Source organism: Pteropus vampyrus, unplaced genomic scaffold, assembly GCF_000151845.1.
Source record: "Pteropus vampyrus isolate Shadow unplaced genomic scaffold, Pvam_2.0 Scaffold11, whole genome shotgun sequence".
Taxonomy (NCBI): Eukaryota; Metazoa; Chordata; class Mammalia; order Chiroptera; family Pteropodidae; genus Pteropus; species Pteropus vampyrus.
This window is the reverse complement of record NW_011888792.1, coordinates 3,746,217-3,766,747: the sequence shown is the minus strand read 5'-3', so window position 1 is coordinate 3,766,747 and position 20,531 is coordinate 3,746,217. Positions and strand designations below refer to the sequence as shown.

The window sequence follows — 20,531 nt, the reverse complement described above, 5'->3', positions numbered from 1 at the left end:
GAAAAATTCTTCTGTATACTCTTTCTTATCTTCTGTTAACCTAAATGGTTGTAGTTTGGCTTTCTTTGTCTTTTACTATCAAAATAGATTATCATTAAGTATTTTTCCCCCTTATACAAAACCCCCAAATGATCATGAAATTTAGATGCATGACCACGATATTGCTACAATGCCTTCCTCAGTTAGCAGGTGCATATATTCCTATCAAAACATGGTTCCAAAAAATAGGGGGAGAGTTTCTGTGAAAACCAAACTGGGACAATTTATTTATCTACACTACATAAACCATAGCTTCTCAGTGATTATAAATATATATGCAAATACCACTTAACAAAGTGACTTTAACGAAAGCCAAAAATCCACACCAATTCACTTAATTTTTATTACTCATAAATTCAGTAAAATGTAAGGAAGGACTATGTGTCAAGCAGCATCCCTTCAGATGCTCTTCTGAATGGGAAGTATCAGAAGCAGTCTGTTTGTTTTTCCAATCTTAACTAAAAATAATACAATACACATTTCATTTATTAAAAAGCAACCCTTTTGGATGATATTTTCTTAAAAATCATTTGACATAGAGAAATACTTGTTAAGTTTTAAAACTCTTATAGAGAGAGCATAGGTTGTATTACAAAGTCCCAGATTTCATTTTAGCTGGCAGTGTTGAAGGTGGTGGGAGCGGGTATGACAACTCCTATTTGTAACCACAGAAGATGAAACTATCACTCTTAATTTCACTAAAAATCCATTATCTTTATAATATATAGGCAATGGTTTCACCTCTGACATATAGCTGTCATGCCTTAAGAAATGTCAGTATATAAGGACTTCTCACTGAATTTGGCTGGGGGCAATCTGTGCACAGAACTGTGTTTCTACTGTTCTAAGACCCTCTTCTAGATTTCATATCTGTTACTATTCCACCAAAATGTGGCCCCTATTCCAGTGACTGGGAGTTGAGACATTATTAATGTGGAGAAAGAAAAAGTCAGCTGAAGAAACAACACAGTCATCGTCGAAATTTGGATAGAAAACTGTTTAGACAACAATGCTGCTGCTAATGAAGAAAACATTTGCTCTTAGGCAACCTGAAAAGAGAGAAAAAAATCTTTCAGTGTCCTGGCAATAAATCACAGGAGCACAGCTGCATCTGATAAACAGACTGGGATAGTTTTTCTCAGCAAATAATGTAGAAGAATGTTAAACTTGCTATAAGATAATACAGAATGTACCTGAAAGTTAGGTGGCACCAGAAATAAGAGAGAGAAATCAAAACCTTTTCTTTTTAATATTCCTTTAAAGGGATGGAAAAGGTAACTGGCCTCAAAGTCCTTCCCAAGGATCTGTTACCACTGGTTCCATCAGGTACACACACACAAATAAAATGCTTACCTGCGAGTTACTTTATAAATGTGAAGATATTGAGAAAAACCCAGACTTTAAAAGGCAGCTTAGGTTCATTTTTCCCACTCTCTAGTTTACTAGCTGAGTGACCCTGAACACATAACTTTTCCTCTCTGAGTCTCAATTTCTGGCCCATTTAACATGGAAGTATGTGTCAACCAAGGGAAATAATGCACCTGGAAGCATCTGACAAACTATAAAGTATCCAACAAATAGTATATCTTTTTATTCTCTGCCAAGAATTATGCCGAGTCACTGAGATGAGGGGTTTTATCTGTTTTTTTCAGAGCTCTATCTCCAGTGCCCACAACAGTACCTAAGAGGGAGTAGGTGCTCAATAAACACCTGTTGAACAAATGATTCTTTGAATTGCTCCTTATACTTGGAACTAAGGGAAGCCAAAATCATTTAAACATATTTTTAATATTTTCTGTCTCATCCTTTTTTTCCTTCAACGAATAGCATCTTTCTTACTGTTTTCCTTTAAGAAGATCTTGATTGGTCAATTTTCATATTAACCTTTTAAAATTTTAAAACAAACAGACTCATACTATGCAATAAAGACAAAAAGAAAAAACCTAAAAACTCATCACTCATCTTTTTCGACGGGCAAGTTAATACATGCTCCTTTTAGTTTTGCTTTATTGTGGTGACGTCCAGATTAACGCTGAAAAGCAAAACGCAGGGCCAGCTCAATGTTTCTGAGTGTCTAACACATTTTCATTTTGTCTGGTGGAAAAGAAGTTTGGCAGTAGGCATTCTTGACAAAGCCAAACCACTGTATGATTTTACATAGAGGAAATCGATGTTTCAAAGCCTAGTATGCTGAGCATGCAATCTGTTTCTGAATGATAGACTAAGAATGTTACCATTAACCACCTAATATCCACTCTCAGGTTGGTCATAAAATGCAAATTACAGAGATCATGAGATTCGAGCCATCATGAACATAAGCCTTTCTTTCATTCAGAAAAAGTAAATGCTTCTTCAGTAGGAAAATTCCCTGTTGAGCAGATTCACAATATTTTTTTACATAGTGTTTGCCAAGCTAAGGCTAATGTATTCTAACAACTATATCAACTCATTCTCCAGAGATAATTGACTATGAAAAATAAGCCCCTTGAGTCTCAAATGTTTAGGGGGAGAAAATAAAGGCAACTGACATTGAGTTCAATACTCCTTGGTATGAACCAAGGAATATTAAGGTCGATGCCTAATTTGTCCTAGGAAGAATATGTACAACAATTGTTCCTTTTGTTGGCTAGATGTGCTTAAATTCAGCTCAGTGAGCCTGTCTGTAATTGCATTCCATCAGCAAAACAACGAAGATCAGGTCAACACTGTTTTTCAGATGTTGTGAGCTATGGACACATAAGAAAGTCTAATATATTTATGTAACTCGTGAATTTCCTCTGCAGGAAAGAATATGCAGTACGGCCAAAACTGCTTTAAAAAAATCCAATCATTATGACAAAAGGCTATCTAGAAGTAACATTCAAAATGAAGCATCAATAATGTTCATCACACCAATGTTGCAATGGCACTTACCTTGCTCGCAAAGTGCACCAACATAGCTGGGAAGACAGAGGCACCTGAATGTATTAAAACCATCGACACATGTGGCTCCATTGCGACAGGGGTTAGAGTGACATTCATCAAAATCTGAAATGAAATTATAAAAGTACAAAGAAAAGTATGTTTAAAAAAGTCAAAAGATTCTATTTAATGTAAGTTTGCGAGATAAAATACAAGATAGCCAGTTAAATCTGAATTTCAGATTTAAAAAAATTAGCAGCAGTACGTCCCATATTACATTTAGGACATTCTTAAAATAAAAATTTATTCTTTTTTTAATCTGAAATTCAAATTTAACTGACCGTCCTGTATTTTTATTTGCCAAGTATCTAGCAACTGTAAGAAAAGTTCAAAGATATTGGAGGAGAGTCATTGCCTCCATTTCTTTTTGATGAGTATATGAGCCCTAAAACAGATAAAGTTTTAGTCTAGTCTTCTCACTCCCAACCCTGGTTCATTCTCTGATTACCTCACAAGTGGAATACTGAAAATATCTAACTGGCCTCCCTATCCCTGTCCCTTCCCTCTCCGATATGTCCTTTATTCTACTGATTGTCATCTTCTTTAGGCAGTCATGATAATTTGATTCATTGGCCACCAAACATCCAGGACAGTTATCCCCAAAGTGTGGTCAGTGGACCAGCAACATGGGTATCACCTGAGAATGTTAGAATGCACTAAATCAGTTTCTGGGGGTGCGGTGGGGGTTGGATAACAACAATCTGTCTTAGCAGGCCCTCCAGGTGATTCTGATGCACACTAGAGTTTCAGAATCACTTAACTAGAGCATGAAGTACAACTATTTAGTACATGGGTTCAGGTCTTCCTCAGGCTTGTCTAAATCCAACCTGCTTTCTAGTATTCTCTCCCAATATGTTTCTTTCTCATAAACTCATAAGTAGGCATACCTGAATACGTGCAATCATCCAGATGCATTCTGCAGTTTGTGGCTTCTGTGCTTTTGTTCGATGTGTCTGAGTCTCCTACCACCACCTATCAGAATCCTTCCCACCTTTTAGATCTGTATCAAATGCAACCTGTCTACACAGACTTCCATGATCTCCTCTGATGAGATTAATGACTTTATTCCCATAGCAGTTTGCAATTCTACTAAAATTTTAATGTTCATATTAAGTAAAAAGAATATTTAAAAAATGAATATACAAAATAAATTACATTTCCAAGAGGTATGATTCTTATCTAAAGAAGTGATCTTAGTAATGATGACATTTTATATAGTAATGATACCAAACACTTTTAAGGTGCTTGCTAAGTGCCAGCCACTGTTCTAAGAGCTTCATACGTATTAACACATTACATTATTTTTAATTGATTTTAATGTAAAAGGAATAAGGGATAGATAGATGCCTATATATACATATATATAATTATATATATTTAATTATTTTTTAAATGTTATCTATTGCTATATCTATATCCCTACTAATTAGCACACGGAGCTTACTAATTCTGTTGGCTCTTTTTTTTAAGACAAGTACTCTTTTAATATGTATGTTGGGGTTTTATCCCAATATTTCTGTGGGCCTTCTTAATCATTATGAGGATATCATCATGATATTTCTAAAAGAAGCACCTGGCCAACATTACATTCCATCATTTCTTTCATCAGAGGTGAGGTCTATATTTAGCCAAATAAAAAATGGGTTTTGTTTTTGTTTTTGTTTTTGTTTTTTAAGAAAAGGAAACCTAAATAAGAATGAGAGTAAAAGGAACTGATTTGGTAAAGACAAAATCATATTCATTGGAACCCAAAAGACGGGAGGAAGATGATAATCTCACACCTCCTTGAGGTGGAGGTGAGTTAGACAGGCTGCTGAAGGCAGCCACAGAAGGACAGTCAGAGGAACAAGTTATCTCAAAACATAAGAGCTAAACTCCCTAGTTTTAAAATATAACTTTCTAAAAAAAAAAAAACCAACTTTGTATTAAAATTGATTATGTATCGATATCCAGATTTGAAGAAATAGATTAAAATTTTTGTTAATATTTACACAAATTTACATTTGTAGAGCCTGTCTACAAAAATCACGAAAAGATATAACTGACTTTAGTAAGGTTCACTGAGTTTTAGGTATATTAACAAAATTCAATAACCATCTCTCCCCATTTCCCATTAAATTACTCTATGGTTTTAACATCATCGAACGTTTAATTCTTCTATGCATGGGTTTATCTGGAATCCTCTGATTTATTTGAGCAATATAAATTCTCCCCAGATATATCTTTTGGAAAAGCAATACGCTCTCTCAGGCAAGGACAACTTACCAAGTTCACACTGGTCGCCACTGTATCCTGGCACACAGGTGCACACATAGGAAACTTCAGTAGAGTAGCAGGTGCCTCCATTAAGGCACGGGTTTGTTTTGCAGCGATCAGGTCCTATCATGTTCAGCAAAGTAAGAAAAGTAATTAGGCTCATCTCTAACCTTCAGTGAAGTTTAGCATAAAATGTCACTTATCGTTACAATAATATAAGCTTTACCATAACAATTTGGAGATACTACAGATAAAAATTAACATTAACTTTACTCTCTAGAGTGTTTCTTGGCATTATAACTAATTGTTACAAATCGCATTTAGTCATTTCTGGGATTCAATCATCATTATTTTTAAACAATATTTTGTACTGTATCTGGCAACTAATATATTCTACTGCAGATTTAGTTGGCATGATAATGGCAATTGATTTTAGTCAAAAATGATTACACATATGTGCACAGTGAATGGAAATGTATTCTTTTAAACGAGGTTAGTTCATGTGAAATGGCTGAATACACAGAACATGCATTCTTTTTAGCAGATTGGCTTGTTACCATCATTTGAATTATTATTGCCTTTTACCACTTAATGCTCAGAAACTGTTTTTCTTCGAAAGTGTGCACTGAAGTCTCTTCTGCTACATTAATATGCTTTTTCCAAAAACACGTTCCAAATGTACTCCTTTAAACTATACTTGAAGAAAAGCAACACATGGATTAAACTCTACTGTATAAAAACAAACCCAAACACAAATCTTCACCTAAAATAAACCCCCCAATTTTTATTACAATTTTTCTCATTAAAACACAAATAAAATCGACACTTCTAGCAGATAAATATATAGGCCAGAGACACAAATTTATGAGGAGAGACAGTTTAAAATATGTTCTTCTAATACTTTTACACTATTTGAAGTACATTTATTATTCTTTAACAATGCTTGGATAATTGTTTTTATATTAACAGCCTATATTCATTATTTGAATATTTTTCTAGAATTCCTTTTTTGAAATGTTCAAAATGCAAAATACAATTTAAAGTTTTACAAACTAATTGAGATAAATAGATTATATGTGGAATAGAACCACATTTTCAAGAATTTTAGACCTGAAATCCTAAATTAATTACACATGAAAAGAAAATACCTACTTATGAACTATGAACTTAAGGAATAGTAAGATAAACAAGGAACTGCTATAGAAGATAATTGAGCCTTTTTCACATAGGAGAGTCAAACTCAAACTTTCTGAGTGTTAAGTAAATTCTAGACTACTAGAAAGACTTGATAGATTCACATTCACATGTGTGGGGTTCAACATTATAATTAATTAGGTTAGTTAAGATGCTTACACCTACATCTTCAAAAACTATCCCAATTTTTCTAAGATTCTCTTTTCTAAGACTTCTACAAATATTTAAAAATCTCACATTTTAGCCTTCTGCCTTTGAAAATACTCTGCATAGAAGACGAGGCTACATTCAATGAATCTACACGTGGCCTTCAGTGCAAAATCTACAGGACACAGACGTGAAAGTGCTTGGTAAAATTGTGACACAAATGTGAGCTACTGATATTGTCCCCGTTACAAACACTAGACACCATGCTAAGAGTATGGGACAAGGACTTGGCAAGAAAGTGGGTCTTTCTGTGACTTAAAGTAGATTAGCAGGAAAGTTTTACTTATACTAACTTTATTCTCTACACAGTTTGAATTAATCTCTGAAAGTTGAATCTGCAACAAATAGACCAGGCAATCCAATATGAGCTGCCATGTACTGAATTAACCTAAAGCAATAATCTGTTTTGCGATGAAGACACAAGCTCTAATTCTAGGTAAACATCGTGGACTGGATAAGTGGTATGCGTTTCTCATTCATTGTCAAAACTAACTCTCTGTATATGTATATGGTTATTACCAATGGATTCTATATCATATTTTCACCAACCTGAAGTATATTTCAACTAAATTACAAAAGAATAAATATTGGCCAGATAATTTATCATTTACAGATTAAATATAGAGTGACGACAAAAATTTAGTCAACCTTTGATCAACTTTATTCATAAAATACTTCAAGTCATTTATAAAAGTTGCACTTTACAACTATTTCACTCCATCTGAAGCACAACAAACTGAAGCATTAGTGGCACAAAAGAATGTCGAAACAATCAGAAGAATAATTCTAAGTATAGTCATGCTGTAAAATATATTCATTAAAATAAAACATATCTTTAACCAACACAGCCCTTGAAGTACTGATCTTCTTTTCTAGGTAGCAGTTAGGTGATGATGGCTACTTGTGGACCCTACTGACATTATTATTTAAATAATGTTCCTGGAAAGCACCATTACAACAGTTTCCTCAACATTATCAGGCTAGATTAAAAAAAAATAACAAATTCTACAAAGTAAAAATTTCAAAATTTCTGATTTACATGTCATTAAATATCAACTATCTATTTTTATACTGTATTAATAGGAAACCACAAAGAACAATGAAAAGACCATGGATTTTTGAGTGTGGCTGATCTGGGTTCAAATCCCACTTTTGCCAAGGTGAGTGTGGCTGTGCAACGCTGGCAAATTACAGAACCTTTCTTATAAATGGGGATAGCAGTATATATTGTATAGCCTTTCGTGACGATCAAATAAGATAGTCTATATGAACCAGTATTAAATTCATGCTTTCTGTCTACTCAGTAAAACACACACACACACACACACACACACACACACACACACACACACACACAAAACAGAAATCCTCTTGTGACAGGCAAAACGTGAATAAATAATGAATACCCACTATGGCTAGTCACTGCATTAGAAGCATTATAGCATTGTGTAAACTACCTGGAGTAAGGAAATTACAGAAAAGTACGAACTGATAACTCATATTGCACAAACTATGTAAAATGTTTATTAGAGCTATTTACTACTGTTAAAGTTTAAAGACCTGACAAATTTTGATATTGCCATAATAGAACCCATCATTGGGAGATTTTTAAAAAGTAGATTCTTTTCTCTTTTTAAAACTAAGATGTGTAACTATGAGACATAAGACAAAGCAATACTTTAGTTATGAGTAAAAGGAAAGTGAATTTTTACACCACTAACAATTCCAGTTTTACCATGGTACAATTGTATGTTGTTTCTAAAACCCGGAAAAAATACAAAGAACATCCATAAAGCTCAGAAATAATCTGTACTTACTTTCTTTGCATCTCATTATGGACTTAATACTGTAACCTGGCCTGTTGTTATGTGAACAATATAAAAATCTCCACTGATTTAACATTACAATAAAAATTACTTACATATATGTGTTAAGACCAAGGGACTATTTCCAAGTTTGGAAACAGATTTATTGATGTTGTGACCTTACCTGGTAAATAGACTGCTGTGCCTTCCACTGACTCTTCATTCATGCCAATCAGGAAACCGGTTTCATTAGAAGTTTCCGGAAGGTAAAGTGATGGTGTTTCAAGTACAGTACTTAACTCTGCAGGGCGTACTGTTGCCTGATTATTGGAATCAAGAATTCTCGCCGATCCTTGCTGTTCTGATGCTGCTACTGTAGAATCTTGCCCTCTGATCAAAGCTGCTTGCGTTTCAGGGTTTATTTCCAGAGAAGAAGGAACAGTGGGCCTCTCAGAAGTCTGTGGGCTGGGCTGAGGCACCACATTTGCCTCAGCCCCATAAGTTGCAGAAGCAGAAGTAGATGGTGGCCACAGTGTAGCGCCCTCTAGCTTAATTTCACCAGCAGCTGTGACAACAGTTCCAGCCTCAGGTGTTCTCATGCTAGGAAATACCTTGATTATTTCTGCAGAAAGTTGAACATTGGTTTTATTTTGAGAATCTTGGAGAATCTCAGTTCCTTCTTCAGCAGTTAGTTCTGTGGGAGAGGCTTCCATTTGTTCTAAAAACTTAGATTTACTTTCATCTTCTGTAGGTTCTAATTCTGTGTCAGGAGATAGAGTTGGAGGCCCAGTTATATGTAAATACTCTTCACTTGATGGTTTGAAAGTCACTTCAATATCTGCAAGTTTTCCTGGGGATGTTTGAGACGTGCTGGCATCTACACCGGGCAGAGCACTTGGCTGGGGGCCCTCTGTGTGCTCAGAGGCTCCACTGCCTAAGTGGACAGTGAACGTGGATGATGGTGTCTGAGAAGACAACTTTTCAAAAGCAAAAAGTGCTGACGTTATATCAGCGTAATCTGGGGGATTAGATCCTTCCATCATATTAGGTGCCTCTGTTGAACTCTGAGCAACAAGATGGGTAGTACCAATACTTACGTGGGGTGTAGAGTCTATCAGTGCCTCCCCAGCTCCTGAAGAGAATTCTGGCTGAAAAGAAGGACCTACATATTTCTTTTCTTCATACTCTTCCTGTGTCCTTTCCAGATGACCCAATGTTGATATTACTTCACTTTGGTCTGCAATGGCTTGACCATCAGACAAAGTGCTCGACTCCAAGATGTCTTCCAGGGCTTTTGTTTCCACTTTTCGTTCTTCAATGTTTGGATGAACTGTGGCAGACTTACTAGGAATGGGCAGGGATGTTGCTGTGGGAAGCAAAATATCTAATTCTGTTTCTGTGCTTGGGATGGGGATCCCAGTTGTAAAAATCAAGCTCATGTGGTTGACTTGGCTTCCATCTTCAGAAGTCATTAATTCGTTGTGTGCTGCCTGAGTGTAGCTAGCCAGAAGAGTGTCACCGGAGCCCTCAAAGTTTTCCTCAGTTAAGGAAAGATTAACAGTTGCCTCATACTTCTCTTGAACTTGAGTACTTTCTTCATTACTGCCTTGTGGTCCTGATGGTATCTCTGGATCTATGTCCGTCTGCATTCCAAGGATGTCTTCGTAGATGGGTTTAGTGTGATCAATATCTATGATAGTATTTTTATCTGATGTCAGCTCAGGTAGAATTTCAAGGATGGCACTCTCTGTAATTGTCAATATTAAATCCTTGTCCTCTTTGTCCAGATCTATGATAACATTTCCAGTGGCTTTTCTTCTGTCAGGTTTTAAGGTGGCACCCTCGAATCCCGTGAAAGTGTCCTGGAAACTATTCGCAGCACCTTCTGTGGACCTCTTATACGACACTGTATTTGACAGTGTGCTAGTTGGATCAAGGGAGCTTTCATTCTGCTCTGAATGAAGAGGCAACACCACTGAAACCATTGGGAATCCAGTGACAGTAACGGCGTTAGCACTTGGATCCTCAGGATGTTTTTCCAGGGATCTATCAGAAACAAATGTGGTACCTCCTTGCCCGGTTGCCTGAGTAGTTCCAGAGGTGTGGACTAAATCAGCTATAGCCAGTTCCCCAGATCCTTCTCCAGAATGTTCATAAAACAAGTCAGATAGTTTTGGTGCTGATGTAACAGATCCTTTGGCCATTTCAAAACCATAAGCTCTAGGCAGAAAATCAGTGGAAGAGGTTATTGTTGCTCTAATTTCTGCTGCTGAAGAGTTCTCATTAGAGATTTGTTCAGTCATAGTTGGGGGTCTACTAGTCTGGATTTCTTCTGCCCAACTGTGAGTCTGATTCTGAGGATGTTCATTGTCTGTGGAGAAAGTGAGAGGTACTATCGAGGGTCCTTTTGTCCTGGTGTCACTTAAAATTTCGAGTAATGTTGTGCTGGATGCTGTCTCACTATCTTCGGAGATGTTGTCTGTTTTGGAAATGAGTGGTCTAACTTCATTTGCCACATTTCCCATTCCCTCATAGTCTTCAGTTGTATCACTTAAGATGCTGGTTTCTAATCTTTCCACTTGAGAAGTCCGGGGATATAATGTGCTAACGATTTGTTCCATTTCAGTAAAATTCACTGACACTGTAGAAGGCAAAACTTCCTCTCCTGATCCCAGTCCAGAGAATAAAAGATTAGTATCAGACTCTTTAATTATTGGTCCCATAACTTTGGGGAAGGGTTTTACAATTTCTTCCTCTTTGATTGATGAATCTGTAACTATACTTTCAGCTAGTATAGATTCAGTCACTGAGGCAGTAGCTAAGAAAAAATGAGATTTTTTAGTAACTTCAGGGAGAGTAGTGTAAGGTTCCAAACCCTTTGCATCTAGATCTGGAGGAGACGTGTCAACTAAGGAAATGCTTTCCTCCATTTCCTCACCGGTACTGTAAGTTATCTTTGTCGTTAGTGGAGAAAAATCTGTGATTCGGAATCCAGTTTCGGTAAATGTTTGTGAATCAAAAATTGTTTGTTCTGGTGCAACAGAGCTTTGCGGGGAGTCAAAAGACTTTTGTTCTTGAAGCTTTACCTCTGATGCTGCTTCAGTTTCAATTTCTTGTCTTACGGGGTTGATTTCTTGCATGGACCATAATTTGGTTGGTTCTGTTGTCTGGGGAAAGTCCACTGAAACTGTGCCATCGACCTTCACTTCCCCCTTTTCTGTTGGAGCTTCAGTACCTTCAGCTTCTGCTCTTGGTAAAATGGTGGATCCTTTATCATCTTCTTTGATAGTACCTTCTTCTCCTAATACTTGGTCAATAAACGGGGACTCTGTACCAAGAACATTTCCCACAGCACTAGGAAACATTTGGTCAACAGAACTTCTGACTGAGACCAATTGCTCACCTGAGCCCTCAGCTGAGGCTGTGAACTCTTCCCAAGGGAAGGCTGAAGTGCTAGCTAAGGTGCCTTCAGGTCCTTCCAAGTCAGCTGTGTAACTGATGTGATCTGAAGCAGGTATTGCAGATGGTAAAATCTGGGTATCCTTAAATGCTACATCCCCAGAGCCTTCCATTACTACTCTTTCTTCTTCTTTTGTAATGGGATGAGATATTGTTGAGTATTCTTTAAAGTCACCACTGAAATCTTCCTCCAAAGGAAACTCTGGAGAAAAGCCCTTTATTTCTGCCTCATTCTTTGGCTCCCTTAAAACCTCTGATGCCAGATATTCCTTGGATGTTTGGTTTATAATTTCAGTAACCTCTCTGTCCATCACAGTATTCAAAACTAGTCCTGTTGGCTCAAAAGGGAATATAGTTTCCACATGGGGAGACCAAGTGGCAGCTGCTTCCTTTTTGGTTTGAGGTTCAGGCTCTAAATTTAATGGAAATACAGAAAAAGTGGTGGTTTCTGGGTCAGCAGCAGATTCTCCAGAGCCCTGCTCCATAAAGAGAGAGATGGAGGTACCTAAGACAGTGGACAGCCCTTCTTGAACCCCAGGCTGGCTGCTACTGTTGGGCTCAGTGTTCTGTGTCCCCGAATTGTCAAAGACATTTGTTTCTGTAAAGACAAGAGTAGAACTTGTCATTTCCCTTTCCGACTTTGTAGGTGTCATCAAGGACATAAAACTGTTCCTGGTAGCAGATGCTGAATCACTAGACGTAGCTTGATTTGAGTTTTCTAATTCAGGAGGTAAAATTAATTTATCCGATGTCTGTGTAGGCAAATGAAGCTGAAATGTAGAAGCTGTACCTGTGATTCCCTCCTCCTCATATTTCCTTTTCTTTCCCTCAAGAGATGTACTGAAAACCCACTCAGATGTGTCTATTTCCCGTACAAATTTGGTAGGCACTACTTCTGAAGAAGGTTGTTCAGAAACCGAGTAAATGGTGGTTGCGGGAACATCAAAAAGGTTGTCTGTGATCATGATCTTGCTAGTGTCTAAAGTAACCAGTGTATCTGTAGTATTTCTCTGTGATAAATCAGTTACCATGGTGAACATTTTATCTTTATCTTCTTCTGCTTTCCCAGACCCTTCAGGAATTGGAATTGAAGGGCTCCCTGAGAGCTCTACAGTTTGTCTCGAGGCTATTTCCACCCAGCTTTCCGCAGTGGACAATGGGTCAGCAGGCCAGGGATTTCCTGTTAAGGTAATTGATACTTCCTCCGAAACATCTGCTGACCCAGAACTTGGAACTGTACGTGGAGTATAGGTGAAAGAAGTACTTTTTTCTGCCTCTTCACCAAATGTTACTTCTGTAGCCCTTGAAAAGATCATTTCTGGAGATTCTTGGTCAGTGGCAATTTCTCCTGAAGACTCTTCAGAAGACAGAGGTTCAGGTTCAGCACGTCCATGCACCAGATTATCAAGTTCAGGACCTTTCTCTGTGACCGATTCTGGTCCCTCTGTGGCTTCTCGCTCATGGAATGAAACTGTGGGGAAAACATCAGACTCCCCACTTGAAAAGTGTTCTGGTGTTTCAGGGTAAGTTTCAGGCTTCCATGTAATTTCAAGCGATTCAGTTGTTTCTTTAGATTCATTAGGTTGCACGGCAGTAGATGATCCAGTTTCAGCTATTATAAAATGATGAGTATCACTTTCACTGCTGTCTGAAAAATTCTGAGAAGGTGCAACACTTTCAAATTGGCCACGCCTGGCTTCTGCCGCCTCTGGGTCCTTGGGCACAGTGGTGACTAGATGTTTCCCATTTATGTACTGTACTGATGGGGTGGTCGTTACTTCAGTAGCATTTGCACAGTCTTCATCGTCCTCTTCATCTTCTTCACTGTGGTATAGATCTATCTCAATTAACTCAGGTAAAATTTCAGCAATTATATGGTCCTCTGGATCTGTTTCTTCACTACAAGGTTCATCTTCTTTAGATTCTGAATCTATTGGATGACCAATTACACTCAAATCACTCATTCGACCTGAAAAAAACAAAGAGTTTTCACAATACTTAAATAGAAGATTTGGCAGTGTATGACAGAAGAAATCGATAGCAAGGCTGGTAGATCACACTCACACACACAAGGAAAGATTCAACTCTTTTTACGTTAAGTGCAATCACCCTTCTACACATAGTTCTCAGTCTTCAGACTTGCTGTTTTATATTAAGAATAGGAAAATAAATCCAATTTAAGATTATAGAAACAGTTATGAAAACTCTTTAACATGTTTAACAAAACAGACTGTAAAATGAAAAAAGAAATCACATATATACATTGTCATTGAGAAATGTGCGAATTCACCTTTGTATGAGCTGAAAAACAATTTAAAAATTAAGACCAAATCATACAGAAAAAGTAGTTGATTATTGTCCTTTATGTAAGGGGGTGCTTAGACACTCTCTATTCCATAGAGAAATGAGAAGAGATTTTTTTCCCCAGACTTTTGCCACGATCTATTTACAAAAGACTGCTTTCAGAAAAGTAGAGGGGGGTTTTTTTTGCGGCCTTTTCCCATTGCATTGCCACCTTTTCCCCCTTGCACGGTTGAACCAGGCTTTGGTTGCTTAGGTTGTGGCGGCTTCCCAAGGGGCGGGAGGCTTTGGCGGGGGGGTTTTTTCCCCCCTGGGTTGGTTCCCCAAAGGCCCCCGGAGGGAGGGGCCTTTCCCTTTTTTCCCTTTTTTTCTTTCTTGAAGGTTGCCTTGGTTTGGTTCATTTTTGTTTCTTTTAAAAAAATATATATATATTTCTTCCAAAAGATGTTTAAGAGTCACAACTAACATTTGAATGAACATACTTTAAATAAATAACAGATATCCTCAGTACATTCTCTATATTGTAAATTATTGTAGGGTGCCAACCACTAAACCCCGTTGACTTTTCTGCCTCCAGAAATACACCATCAAAGCTCCTTGTCTGGGCACCAGGAAGGGGGAAATTCTGGGCCCTCACTTTCAACAGAATGCAATTCAGTTTTCCCAAGAGAGAGGGTCCTGCCACTACAGCTGCCCTACTCCCAGTGTCACAGCAGTGTAAAAAGGGGCCTGTGGGTGCGCTGACCCATAAAAAAGACAAAGCAAAACATGGAGGATTGCACAGTCTCGCCCTCCAGCCCCTAGGAATACTGTTGCAGAATTAGTTTTCGGCCTAGCCCCAATCCATGTCATACATGCTCAGGCTGAACCAGAGAAGCTTACGGGAGGAATAATTACGACGGAGCCACCCTGCTCCCCATTGGTAGGGAGAGTGTTCCTGTTGCCAGAAGGCGCTCCCTTCCATATGTGAAAGGATAAACATGTAGTATTTACTGATAAGTCAGGAAAGAAAAAAACCCTACTGAGAAAGAACCGGTATTGCTTGTATTCTCTATGCATCGATGTAAGTATGGAAGTATATGAACTATCCATAAAAACTCCACAAACCTCCTTCTATGTTTTGAACTATGGTTTGTTTTAAAAAATGAATGACTTATGTAACTAGAAGACATATACTATATTTACATTTATCCCTTTCACTCTAATTTTTTAAAAAAGGAAACTCTTCATATGCCATCATGTCTTCACTGTATTATCTTCACTGTAAAAAATAGTACTTGTGTAGGGCTGGGTTACTCTTACCCTAACTATGTGCTCTTCCTTATTAACTTTCACATATTACAGCTCATTTTTTATATTTCCATCCCATTCTACTCCATACACTTAGCCTTTCTATTAGGCAAAGAAAGGCTCATGGGTAACCAAAGGAATGAAAAAACATTTCTACCATAAGAGAAGTGAGATCAATGCATAATCCTAGTATATTCAAGATATAAAATGAATATAGATGATTTCTGTCACAGATGTTGCAACTACTCTAATCGCCAAACTTAAGAAAATGACTAAATGCTTTTCCTTTTTTCAAAAAAAATAATTAAACGAATAAGTATGTTCGATATTAGATTACTGAAGCTGTTACAGTGATCTAATAGTGCCTCATGGTGTATGTTTTAAAAGAAAATAAAATTTTCAGAGAATAACATTTTTAATATGGCTTGTGGTGAAGCCTACATTTTCGCTATGAAAAAAGAATGAGGGAATATATATGCATACGCACATATATGCGTATGAGAGAATGAATTTTAAATGCCTTTTGCATGAACTAATCTCTTGAAATATCACATCAATAATTCTATATAAATTAAGTAGTCTCTCACTGTGAACACCATCTGAATATAGTTAAGTCGGACTCCGTTATTCTATACAACTTCGTAGGATTTAACTGGAGTTTTGAAACTGCGCCTATCTTAATGCTTATACCTTTGTTTTACATTCAACCTTTTCATTAAGTGTAAATAAAACTAGAATTCATATTAAGAAGTATCATACACACAGACACTAAATTCATATAGTATCTTCCATTTAAATACAGAAAAAAAAATTTAAATAAGAAACATGAATCTGTGTCAAGCATAGAAAGCAAAGCCACCATATTTTGTACCTTTTTATAATAGAAGAGATAAAACAAACCATTCAGCCAAGCTTCTCCAGCCAAACACAAGGATAAATAAGAAAATAACTGATTGATCGATATTATTTATTTATAAACTCCTAGGCTAGGAATAGGGCAAAAACACTCGTTATTGTTATAGATTTGTTTGGGTTTCTAAACAAATTCCTTACTTTTAAAAAAATAATATTAAAAAATGGATATAAACATATCCCATGATCTTCCTAGTGAGTCATTATGGAAGGTGATTCCATCAAATATGATGTCGGTAGTTTTGAAAATAAATAGAGTGGAGAAAAGCAGGGAAAGAGAAAGAAGACACTAGGTTGTCATTGTGTCAAATGTCAACATGTCAAAGGAACTGACACGTCATGATGTTCACCTAAATATTTTATAAAAAAATGAATAATTTAAAAATAAAATGTTTTTCCAGAAAAGAAAGAACTTTAATTGAGAATCAACTTATATAATAATTTCATTGGCTATCACTTTTATTTAGTCTACTCAATTTCATTAAATAAAGACCCTGGAATTCACTTTATATCCTCTAATTTTAGCTCCAATGAACAAAGTATAACATTCTTTGTGTCCATTTTCCACTTGGATAAGGAGCTCTAACATTTCTTATTACTCATAAATCTATGAGGACTTCCCTTAGCACTTTAGACCATCATATTAGACTATTTCACCAAATGATTCAATTGTTAGGTACAGTATTCCATTTTCTCATCAAAATAAATATCACAGTATTTCAATCACAGCAATACAACCATAGCAGAGAAATGGCCTTTGCAAATACTTCAGACACAGATTGGCTTCATACTGGTGTTTGCACACAAAATTTAATTCACTACCACAATCATGCATGTCATCCAATTTTATTATCTCCTCAAAGGCCAATTTATTGCACAAAATTTACTGAGCATCTATTATGTATCTGACTGTATAGCAGACACTTGCCTACCAACTTTATGGAGACCTAAGACCTCCAAGGGTATCTTCCAAGTCTCTCTCTCTCTCTTGCTCTTTCTCACTCTCAGAAACAAATGCTCTTGCCAACAGGTTAGAGAAATGGCCTTACTAAACTCTTTTCTCCTTATTTTAAAAGGAAACATTTTGAGTTTACACATTGCCAATGTACCAATTATTACATTTAAAATATAATTCATTTTCCACCTGCTTTCCAAGTATCTGATCTCACTAGCCTTCAGAATAGTAGAAAACAGAGAATCGTTTTAAACAGCATTATCTTAATTAATTAAGCTCACCTTTGTTTATTCAGTTGTTGAAATAATTTCATCCCCCTTCTTTCTTATCACCACACTGTTATCAGACAGTTGCAAAAGCTATAATTATTGCGAACTAAAAAAGTGTCTTTGTAGGGTGAGGCAGGGGATGGGGTGGGGGTGGGGGCACCTGTATTATGGTGAAAACAGATATCTGACTCCAAAATCATGATCTGCTCTATTTTGTACTAACGGTGCAACCTGATGGAATAATTAATGTTTCCACCTCTTGGATGAACGAGTCCTTATAAAACACTGCTCTATTTTAGAATTTTATTCTAAGGCTAATATAACTTTTATTTGGATTTCAAGAGTCAAACCACAGAACTCTACGCAGTGTATGTATAATCTTTTCTATGTTTATATGAATGTATTTTAACAGCTTGACTTGAATATACTGGTACCATAGTTAATAGATTTTTTTTAGTGGCATTTCGCACAAAGCTTTATTGCCAGCTGACCTCAAATTATTCACCAAGTATTTTTAAGTACTTCATGGCAGAGTTTTGTAGACATAGCACAAGTCTTCCAGTCATACTGTTAGCAGACACAAAACAGTTGCTAAGATGCATAGGCAGCTGGCTCAAGTTCATGTTCTCTTTAGGGAATTTTACAATTTAAGTTTAAGAGCTTTTAATTAAATGTAAGCATTTACCAATCTACTCAGCAGAATTATGTTAGTATCATATTTCTTTATTAAAATGGATTTTATTTTAATGAGCAACAAAAAAGATTTTGTTTCCTTATTTTAAAAATACAATAAACAGAATTTAAATAGAGAAAACTTGAAGTTATTTAAGATGTTTAGGTTTTCTAATAGATAGCTGTAGATTCAATAATTAGTGAGAAACAAATGCTTCAATTTTATTCATCTTTGATATGTTCTTACTTAAAATAAAATGCTAACTGACACCTTATGAAGCAAAGAAAACTGTCTAATGTGAATTTCAAACAGATTATCTCATCCTAAATTCCTCGACATTTTCAAAATTTGAGATACTAAAAATGATGCCAACTCAGGACGTTAAAAAAAAAATTGACATTAGTAATCAGGATATAAACGCCTTCCCCAAATCTTGTCCAATAGTTTTGTATTCTTAATTACCTTAATAATTGAAAATCGTGATACTTACATCAGTACTCAATCTCCCTAGAAATGAGAGAGATTGAACTAAAGGTTGGGAGATCAATATTGGATTCGGTGACCCATCTCTCTCTATTAGCTCTGCTAGCTGAGGTTCATTTGTTGCACCACCCAAGCATGTTATCTTAAACTGACAGTCCCCTCTTGCTGATCAAGAAGCTCAATATTTCTCAATTCATGAATTTTACACCCAGAGAGAGTAATATATATGTATAGACAGTGTAAGTGTTTCTGATGACCTCACTTTTATGAGGCAGACATGTTATGAGGATGATAAATGGGAATCATCTCTTTTCCCAACTTCAGATAATCCTCTAATAATGCTATTCTGTGAAGGGGAAAGATATAGTCAGCTGGTCTAAGTGTGCTTAAGAAGAGATCATTGAGAGTGAGCTCCTCTTGCTTATAGAATAGGCCCAAAGGACTTCATAACCTCCAATTTTTAAAGAGTAAAAGCTTTGTGGAAGAGCATAATCAGTACTTTTGGGACCTTCAAACATTTCTGAACAATAAGATACAGAGCTAAATGAAAGAGAAGTAAGCCAGGTTATTTGGTTTCCAAACATTTCTTTAAAAGTAGAACAAATAAACAAAAACCAACCATAGGGCACTACTTCTATTGTCTTTTTCACTCTAGTTTTCTAACATTGTCAAAAGCCTATTTAGATACATGATAGATAGATAGAGAGAGAGAGAGAGAGAGAGAGAGAGAGAGAGAGATGACAGATGACCTTATAACTTAACGCCAGAAAAATGCTTTGATCAGATTTATAGATTTAAAAAATTTAAATGCTTTGACTAAAGTAAAACAAATGCCTCTTCAAATTGTAGCTATTAAGCTAAAGTATACCAAACACCATTTTATTTTTAATATTACACCACTTCTTTCTTCAAAATTCAGTAATAGTTTCTGATTACCTCTTCTAAAGAATATTCAAACAACCCCACATTTACACTTTACCCTTTTTTTTTTTTTTTCCAGTTCTCTGTTGTCATTCTTTGCTTCTCTGCACTGGAGACCAGCAGCTTTAGGTCACTATCTCGATATCCTCATTCTCATCTCAGACTTCTGCTCAAGAAGAACCATCCTGCCTCCAATTTGGAATGCTTTATAAATTCTCCTTTGAACTTCACCTATACATTTATGAATGATCCAGCTGAAGCCCTCAGTTCTCTAACATATCTTCTCTAAAATGCCTCAGCCCAAGCTGGTTGTATCTTATGCTATAGGATTTATGTCATATTGTTTCTTACTTATAAATTCCCTAGTTGTTTTATATTTTTATTTCACTACCTTACTAAGTTCTATATTTCATAATTAATGGGAAGGGATCCTTTAAACACAATGCTCTTCATACTCTGGCTACTTAGCTCTTCTTTTGGGAATTTAGTTAAAAGAATGTCTATAGTTATCATCAAGAATGAAAAAGTTTACATTCTACTACTTTGATACTTCCTTTGAAAGATTTGCATTTTAGACTGAAGAAATTGTTCTTTGGCTGCAATAACAGCTCAAATTCTGAGATAAAACTGAAGTACCATACAGATAACTCAAATACTAAAGACTCTTATGGTTATAAAAATCCAGGTAATCTAAATGTTCAGGTGCAGTCTCAATTTTTTTTTAATCATTCATTTTCTTTTCAAATCTAGCATTCCATACAGGCTTATATATTAAGGCAGTAATCACTGGTATTTTCAAATGTAAA

At 36.2% G+C, this 20,531-nt stretch overlaps 1 protein-coding gene across 2 annotated transcripts in view; it reads right to left on the bottom strand.

Annotated features, from left to right (window-relative positions):
• VCAN (versican) overlaps positions 1-20,531 on the bottom strand; it is a 115,680-nt gene that overhangs the window by 26,552 nt on the left and 68,597 nt on the right. For both annotated transcript variants that reach the window (XM_011377726.2, XM_023523149.1), the window contains 3 exons: positions 8,647-13,890; positions 5,266-5,379; positions 2,953-3,066 (listed from right to left, as the gene is read on the bottom strand). In XM_011377726.2, coding sequence (XP_011376028.1) covers positions 2,953-3,066; positions 5,266-5,379; positions 8,647-13,890 — 5,472 coding nt within the window. The remainder of the gene's footprint in view (positions 1-2,952; positions 3,067-5,265; positions 5,380-8,646; positions 13,891-20,531) is intronic.